General features: G+C 52.2%; 1 protein-coding gene across 1 annotated transcript; it reads right to left on the bottom strand.

Moving 5' to 3' along the window:
• Nucleotides 1-550: 550 nt before the first annotated feature.
• LOC123989173 lies at nucleotides 551-5,659 on the bottom strand. Its single transcript, XM_046289851.1, has 3 exons — nucleotides 4,645-5,659; nucleotides 1,459-4,354; nucleotides 551-827 (listed from the first exon to the last, which is right to left on the bottom strand). The coding sequence occupies exons 1-3, from the start codon at nucleotides 5,657-5,659 to the stop codon at nucleotides 551-553; spliced, it is 4,188 nt and encodes a 1,395-aa protein (XP_046145807.1).
• Nucleotides 5,660-9,027: the final 3,368 nt, after the last annotated feature.

Genomic DNA, 9,027 nt, shown 5'->3' with positions numbered 1-9,027 from the left:
CGAAGACGTATAAGAAGAAGCAGCCGCGTTCGCAAGTATGCGGCGGCATATTTATATTATGTTTCCCCCCCGTCTCCGCCGTCGCCCGCCAGCCTACCAGCTCAGTCGGCTCGCTACGTCGGCCAACGGAGCGAGTGAGATCGCTGGAGGTCGACGGAACGAACAGCTGAGACGAAGGAAGCGATCTAGCTTCTAGAAATTTCAAGCGTTAACGTTCGACGCTTGAACATACCGCCCGCCTTCTTTGGACGGCAAAGAAGCACGCACTGCTTCAAAGAAACCTGGCCCATATATAACCTTAAAGCGTCCAGTATAGTTACGCGCATGAGACCGTTGAACAAGTGTGTAGTTTTAAGTGTATAAAGGTGAAAAGACTTACAACTAATATAATACAAAGGTAAGTAATTATATAAAAAAAAGAACGTTATAAGTAACCTTAAAATATAAAGTACAAAGAAAAGAAATATACGATTGAATCGACTATGGCAGCAAACCGCCCGCCATAAACTATATAAATTTTTAAACGCATGGAAAAATTCCAAACGGAAAATTACGTCGAAGCAGATGAAGTGACGTCAGCAGAAGACACCGGGAGGGGGCACAACTTGACTATTGGTCTGGTGACAGAACCGCTAATAGTTCTCAAGGTGGCTACTCTCACTCGTCCATCTGGCCCTGGATGAAGGGCTTCGACTCGGCCCAGCGGCCATTTTGCCGGAGGTTGCAATTCGTCGCGTAGTAACACTAGTGTCCCCAGCTCCAGGTTCTCCTTCTGCTGACGCCATTTGGGAAGCTGCTGAAGGCTTTGCAGATATTCCCGCCTCCACCTGTGCCAAAAGTGAGAACGTAATATAGAAATTTGTCGCCAACGCGAAATAAGAGAAATATTATGCGATTCGGATTCTGGATCCGGAACGATACAAGTGGGTTCACCGATTAAAAAGTGTCCGGGTGTTAATGCCGACAGGTCCGAGGGGTCGTCGGAAAGTGGATGTAGCGGCCGTGAATTTACGCATGCTTCCACCTGGCACAATGAAGCTCCAGTCCGTGCCATCGGCTGCCAACGAAGCTGCGGCGTCTAAGTAAAAGGCGGAGGCGCCGCGGAACATGTTGCGCAACTCCCGGTCCGCTCCGTGGAAAACGGTCCCATTATCGCTCAACATGGTGGCGCAGCGACCTCTGCGACTGACGAACCTGCGAAAAGCGGCTAGGAATGAGGCAGAGGTAAGATCTGAGACAGCTTCAAGATGAATTGCGCGTGTAGTAAGGCAAATGAACAGCGCTATATATCCCTTGTAGGATTTGTGTCCTCTTCCTGGTGATGTCCGCAGCTTCACCGGTCCGGCATAGTCCACCCCGGTGGAAAGAAAGGGTCGCCGAGGAGTGATGCGCTCGAGCGGTAAGGGGGCCATCAGCTGCGTGGTCGGCCTACCACTGTAGCGAGCACATTTTACGCACCCTTTAATGACGTCTCTCACCAACGAACGGCCATGGATTATCCAGTAGCGTCGCGCCAGCATGCTCCTGGTGAGTTGCGGTCCTCCGTGCATGGTGCGGAGATGGGCATCTCGAACCAAAAGAGTAGCCAAAGCATTCTTCTTCCCGATGATGTAAGGGTGCCTCTCGTTGTAGGGAATAGAGGCTAGGTCGAGGCGGCCCCCGACGCGTAGTAGTCCTTGGTCATCCAGGAAGGGCTTCAAGGCCCTAAGAGCGGAAGATCGGCGTACCTCCTTGCTCTGTTGAAGCTGGTCGACCTCTGATTGGAAATCGGACTTCTGAGCTAGCCCGATAGCGATCCGTAGAGCAGCGTCTCGCTCCGAAGCCCGGATAAACCCGGTTTCGGTGTTCAGCTTCCTGGTAAGTCGATGAAATCTAGAGCAGAGAGCAATCACTGCCGTTAAGAGTGTTAAACTTGAAAACCTTGATAGGAGATCGTTCTCCTCGTTTTCCTTTGCCAGGTAGATTTGTGCTCGGCCCCTCTCCAAGTCCGCCTCTTCGACCTTTCCTAGAGGTGATGCAGGCCACAGATCTGGGGGGTCGACGAGCCAAGAGGGTCCACTCCACCACAGATGCGACGACAGGAGCTCCGACGGCGTTATCCCTCTGGTAGCCAAATCCGCTGGGTTGTTTTTGGTTGCCACGTGCCTCCAATTTTGAGGCGGAACATTGGACTGCACGGTGGCAACCCTGTGGGCAACAAAGGGCTTCCAGGTTGAGGCATGCCCTTTTATCCAGTGGAGGGTAACGCTGGAGTCCGTCCAAGCCGTGATGGTTGCTGGTAAGATCAATCCCTTTTGTACTTCCGCTATTAGTTTGGAAAGTAGCACCGCGCCGCACAGTTCCAGTCGTGGTATGCTAAGTGCCTTGACCGGTGCCACCTTGGTTCTTGCCACAAGCAGTGTGGCCACGCTGGACTCTCCCCTGGACACTCGCAGGTAGACAACGGCTGCATAGGCTCGCTGGGAGGCATCGCAGAACCCGTGCAGCTCCAGTTGCGCAATGTCCGCCGAGTAATTCGTCCAGCGAGGAATTGCCAAAGCGTCGAGTTGGCTCAGCTTGCTTCGGAATGTTTCCCATGCGGAAAGTAGTTGCTCAGGTAAGTCCTCATCCCATTCTGCGCCAATTATCCAAAGATCCTGCATAAGAATCTTTGCAAAAATTAAAACAGGGGCCGCCCATCCCAAAGGATCGAAGAGGCTGGCTACTTCCGATAGGATACGCCTTTTAGTGTATCGCGTGGGCTCATTGAGAGGTGGAAGAACACGCAAAGAGAAGGTGTCCGTGTTTGGCCTCCAGATGACCCCCAAGGTACTGACTCCAGGGTAGTCCTGGAACACGCACGTTTGAAATTCTTCCGCTTCCTGCAAGCTTGGTTTATTCGATGCCCATTTGCTCAGATCGAACCCTCCCGACTGCAGGATGGAGATAACCTGTCGTCTCAATTCGAGGGCTGCTTTCTCGTCGTCGGCTCCGGCAAGAATGTCGTCCACATACGAATGCCGACGAATTGCGACCGCTCCCAGCGGGGAACGCTCCTCCTCATCTTCAGCAAGTTGGACCAACACCCTCAGCGCTAGGAAGGGTGCGCAGGCTGTGCCATAGGTGACGGTCTTGAGCCTGAAGTCCTGTACAGGTTGATCGGGTCTGGAGCGCCAAAGTATCCTGGTCCAGTCCGCATCCGTGTGGTGTACCCGAATCTGTCGGAACATTTTAACAATATCCGAGGTAAATACTACTCGAAATAAGCGCCATCGTGTTAGAATCATCCAGAGGTCTGACTGTAGTTTCGGTCCAGGCATCAAACAGTCGTTAAGAGAGGATCCAGTGGCGGTGCGAAAGGAGGCGTTGAAGACGACCCTGATTTTGCCGCTAGGGTCGTATCGCTTCACCACGGCATGGTGCGGTAGATAGTAAGCTGGATCCTGAACCGCAGACTCCGGTACCGCCTCCATGTGATCCAAGGCTGCGTATTCCTCCATGAACTGCGAGTACTTGTCTCGCCAGGCTTCGTTGGATGCCAACCTGCGCTCACAGCTGAGCAGCAACTTTAGCGCCGTTGATCTGCAGGGCTTCAGGGCAAGGCTTGGATCCAATTTGAAAGGTAGGTGTACCGAATAGCGGCCTGTTTCGTCCCGAGAATCTGTCTCTCGAAAGTGCCGTTCACATTCCCGTTCCTCTGGTGATAACGGAGGCTGCTCGTGTAGCTCTTCGACCTCCCAAAAGCGTCGAAGCAGCCTATTGGTTGAGTCGTCCGTTTGGCAGTGAAGGCTGTGGACGACCGCCTTGCTGCCTTGACCTTTGGTGTCGGAGAGTGGGCCCATCAACACCCACCCGAAAGGAGTGCGCCTCGCCGTCGGTGTGCCAACCGGCCCGACCCGCGACTCGTCCTGTAACAAAACTCCACAAATATCAGCTCCCAGGATTAAGTCAATACGAGAGGGTACTCCGTATTCCGGATCCGCAAGAGTCACTCCTTGAAGATGCGGCCAGGATTGTGAGTGCACTGCTCGAGCGGGAAGTAACGCAGTAAGTTTCCGCAGCACTAACGCTCGAACCGACAAATGAAAGCTGGGGTCCAGACGAGAGCGTAAGGAAAGAGAAACCTCACTTTTCGCCACTCCGCTTTCATTCTCTTGAACTCCTGAGATGGCGACGCTGACCGCCCGCCGTGGCAAACGGAGTGCTTGAGCTACCCAAGCAGATACAAGCGACGTGTCCGAACCGGTGTCCAACAAGGCTCTGACCTCGAGAAGTTCTCCTGATGGTGCCTCCACCTTCACCTTGGCCGTCGCTAATAGTGCGGCGGGTCGAGTGGTAGCTGAACAGGCAAAGGAAGCGGCCACGCCCTTCTCTTCTGTTTCGGTGGAGGCCGTTGAAATTTGCCGATGTCGAAACGGTCTCCGACGTTCGCGGGCGTATTCTTCGTGGGACTCGGCATCGCATCATGGAGCAGCGTATGGTGCTTGTGGCCACAAGCTAAGCAGACTTGGCTTGACGGGCACTTGGTTAAGTCGTGGCCAACGGTCAAGCAATTAAAGCACGCCTGTAGTTGCTGGGCTCGCTCCTTCCGGCGCCGAGGTGGAAGCGCCTTTAGCTTTGAACAATAAGCAAAGTTATGATTTCCAGCACACGAGGGGCACTTACGAGGGGCGGGACTCTTTGCCGAAGCAGCTAAGACTGCTACATTAGTGCGTTTTACAGGCGCCTCCCTTTTTGTTTTAGCCGGAGCACCTTTGGATGTCGCGGGATGCAACACTGGGTCGGCCTCCTGAGCAGCATCCAACGCTTGGATGCGATTTTCCAGAAAGAGAGAGAGCTGCCGGAACGACGGTACGTCGCGGCTATCAGCTAGAGACGTCTCCAAGACCAGGTGCGTGGTTTTGTCCAATTTTTGGCTTAAGAAATAAACAAACCACTCATCCCACTGAGCTACCGGTTTTTTCAGCGCAGTGTACGCTCTAATCGACTGTTTGAATGTATCTAACAGCCTTTTCAATTCCGCGGCAGACTGTTGTTGCGCGGGAGGGCAGGAAAGAAGGGTCCTGTGGTGCGCGAAAGACAGAAGACGCAAGTTCCCGTACCGCTGCTCCAGGTCCTCCCAGGCTCCTTGGTATCCAGCATCGGTGATTGGCGTATTTTGGATGACCTCCGCTGCTTCTCCGGTCAAGGCCGACTTAAGGTACAGCAATTTCCGTACATCCTGAAGGTTGGGAACGCTGTGAACGAGACTCTTAAAAAGATCTCGAAAACTCTCCCATTTTAAGGGGTCTCCTGAGAAAGTGGGTAATTGTATTTTTGGCAATTGCGGCTTTTCCGGTGTTTCTGGAGGGGGTTGTACTCCACGAGAGGGGCCCGCCTGCGCGAGGTCCTCTAGGTACTGAGCCATCTGAGCCGCGACCTGAAGATAAGCTTCTTCTATCGTAGAAAAGCGGTCTTGGTCCACGTAAGCACTGTCCTGGGCTTCCTCGAATCGCAACAGTTGACAGTGACCATATAAAAACGCATCCCAATATCGCTCAAGGAGACCTCTACGCTGTTCTAAAACTGCCCGCGTAATTTTTTCCCTGCCCAATTTACAAAGGTTGGTCCAAAACCGTTGGATCCAACGTCCGAGCTCCTCCTGTTCCCGTAAAATATCCGCGTATTCCGTCGCAGGCATCGTAATCCTTTTATTTTTCAGAACTGGGCGTTTCCGAAGCCGTTAGAAGTAACGAGTGTTGATTCGAAGTTCGAGACGTTCCGAAGCGTTTACAAACACAGGCTCGACCTCAGAAGACAACGCCCAAGCGGATGACGTCACGGAGAAACCGTTACGGCAAGAGAAATGATTTAGATAAAGAATAAGACTTATCTTTCTCTTGTTTGACTCCTTTTTCCGATGCCTGATTGCCTGGTTAGTGGAATCCTATTTTGAAGCGGCGGGTGAGTCTTCCGGCGTGGGAGTCCAGCCACAATTTTCCAGGAGGTCACTAGCACCACTCACTCGCGACGTGGAAGAACGTTCGTTGACCGCACAATCCGGCTCGAAGGACCAATGTTTGATCGTTTTCGCCCCTTAACCGGGAAAGGGGTTAGAAAACGGATTCGGAAGCGATTTTTTGCCGGTGCGCGACCTTACCGAAGCGATAGACTTCCAGTTTACGAAGCTCGTATAGAAAAAGGCGCAATTTATGAATAAGAAAAGTTTAGACTCTGTAGTTGTATGTTAATAAAGTTTAATCAGAAAGAAATGTTAAACAGTTCTTGCATTCCGAAGCAAGCTGAGCCAACTCGACGCTTTGGCAATTCCTCGCTGGACGAATTACTCGGCGGACATTGCGCAACTGGAACTGCACGGGTTCTGCGATGCTCCCAGCGAGCCTATGCAGCCGTCGTCTACCTGCGAGTGTCCAGGGGAGAGTCCAGCGTGGCCACACTGCTTGTGGCAAAAACCAAGGTGGCACCGGTCAAGGCACTTAGCATACCACGACTGGAACTGTGCGGCACGGTGCTACTTTCCAAACTAATAGCGGAAGTACAAAAGGGATTGATCTTACCAGCAACCTCCACTGGATAAAAGGGCATGCCTCAACCTGGAAACCCTTTGTTGCCCACAGGGTTGCCACCGTGCAGTCCAATGTTCCGCCTCAAAATTGGAGGCACGTGGCAACCAAAAACAACCCGGCGGATTTGGCTACCAGAGGGATAACGCCGTCGGAGCTCCTGTCGTCGCATCTATGGTGGAGTGGACCCTCTTGGCTAGTCGACCCCCCAGATCTGTGGCCTGCATCACCTCTAGGAAAGGTCGAAGAGGCGGACTTGGAGAGGGGCCGAGCACAAATCTACCTGGCAAAGGAAAACGAGGAGAACGATCTCCTATCAAGGTTTTCAAGTTTAACACGCTTAACGGCAGTGATTGCTCTCTGCTCTAGATTTCATCGACTTACCAGGAAGCTGAACACCGAAACCGGGTTTATCCGGGCTTCGGAGCGAGACGCTGCTCTACGGATCGCTATCGGGCTAGCTCAGAAGTCCGATTTCCAATCAGAGGTCGACCAGCTTCAACAGAGCAAGGAGGTACGGCGATCTTCCGCTCTTAGGGCCTTGAAGCCCTTCCTGGATGACCAAGGACTACTACGCGTCGGGGGCCGCCTCGACCTAGCCTCTATTCCCTACAACGAGAGGCACCCTTACATCATCGGGAAGAAGAATGCTTTGGCTACTCTTTTGGTTCGAGATGCCCATCTCCGTACCTTGCACGGAGGACCGCAACTCACCAGGAGCATGCTGGCGCGACGCTACTGGATAATCCATGGCCGTTCGTTGGTGAGAGACGTCATTAAAGGGTGCGTAAAATGTGCTCGCTACAGTGGTAGGCCGACCACGCAGCTGATGGCCCCCTTACCGCTCGAGCGCATCACTCCTCGGCGACCCTTTCTTTCCACCGGGGTGGACTATGCCGGACCGGTGAAGCTGCGGACATCACCAGGAAGAGGACACAAATCCTACAAGGGATATATAGCGCTGTTCATTTGCCTTACTACACGCGCAATTCATCTTGAAGCTGTCTCAGATCTTACCTCTGCCTCATTCCTAGCCGCTTTTCGCAGGTTCGTCAGTCGCAGAGGTCGCTGCGCCACCATGTTGAGCGATAATGGGACCGTTTTCCACGGAGCGGACCGGGAGTTGCGCAACATGTTCCGCGGCGCCTCCGCCTTTTACTTAGACGCCGCAGCTTCGTTGGCAGCCGATGGCACGGACTGGAGCTTCATCCCTCCGTATGCTCCGCACTTCGGGGGCCTATGGGAGGCAGGAGTTAGAACGGTTAAGCACCACCTACGGAGAATCGTCGAAAACGCTACGCTTACCTTCGAGGAGATGACAACGCTCTTGTGCCAGGTGGAAGCATGCGTAAATTCACGGCCGCTACATCCACTTTCCGACGACCCCTCGGACCTGTCGGCATTAACACTTTTTAATCGGTGAACCCACTTGTATCGTTCCGGATCCAGAATCCGAATCGCATAATATTTCTCTTATTTCGCGTTGGCGACAAATTTCTATATTACGTTCTCACTTTTGGCACAGGTGGAGGCGGGAATATCTGCAAAGCCTTCAGCAGCTTCCCAAATGGCGTCAGCAGAAGGAGAACCTGGAGCTGGGGACACTAGTGTTACTACGCGACGAATTGCAACCTCCGGCAAAATGGCCGCTGGGCCGAGTCGAAGCCCTTCATCCAGGGCCAGATGGACGAGTGAGAGTAGCCACCTTGAGAACTATTAGCGGTTCTGTCACCAGACCAATAGTCAAGTTGTGCCCCCTCCCGGTGTCTTCTGCTGACGTCACTTCATCTGCTTCGACGTAATTTTCCGTTTGGAATTTTTCCATGCGTTTAAAAATTTATATAGTTTATGGCGGGCGGTTTGCTGCCATAATCGATTCAATCGCATATTTCTTTTCTTTATACTTTATATTTCAAGGTTACTTATAATGTTCTATTTTTTATATAATTACTTACCTTTGTATTATATTAGTTGTAAGTCTTTTCACCTTTATACACTTAAAACTACACAGTTGTTCAACGGTCTGATGCGCGTAACTATACTGGACGCTTTAAGGTTATATATGGGCCAGGTTTCTTTGAAGCAGTGCGTGCTTCTTTTCCGTCCAAAGAAGGCGGGCGGTATGTTCAAGCGTCGAACGTTAAAGCTTGAAATTTCTAGAAGCTAGATCGCTTCCTTCGTCTCAGCTGTTCGTTCCGTCGACCTCCAGCGATCTCACTCGCTCCGTTGGCCGACGTAGCGAGCCGACTGAGCTGGTAGGCCGGCGGGCGACGGCGGAGACGGGGGGGAAACATAATATAAATATGCCGCCGCATACTTGCGAACGCGGCTGCTTCTTCTTATACGTCTTCGCGTACTAGTTCTTCTGAATTTCGAACGCGTTGCTTCGGAACGCAAGAACTGTTTAACATTTCTTTCTGATTAAACTTTATTAACATGCAACTACAGAGTCTAAACTTTTCTTATTCATAAATTGCGCCTTTTT

The sequence above is a fragment of the Osmia bicornis genome, unplaced genomic scaffold (assembly GCF_907164935.1).
Source record: "Osmia bicornis bicornis unplaced genomic scaffold, iOsmBic2.1, whole genome shotgun sequence".
Lineage (NCBI taxonomy): Eukaryota > Metazoa > Arthropoda > Insecta > Hymenoptera > Megachilidae > Osmia > Osmia bicornis.
The sequence above is the reverse complement of the archived record's forward strand: the minus strand, read 5'-3'. Positions and strand labels throughout refer to the sequence as shown.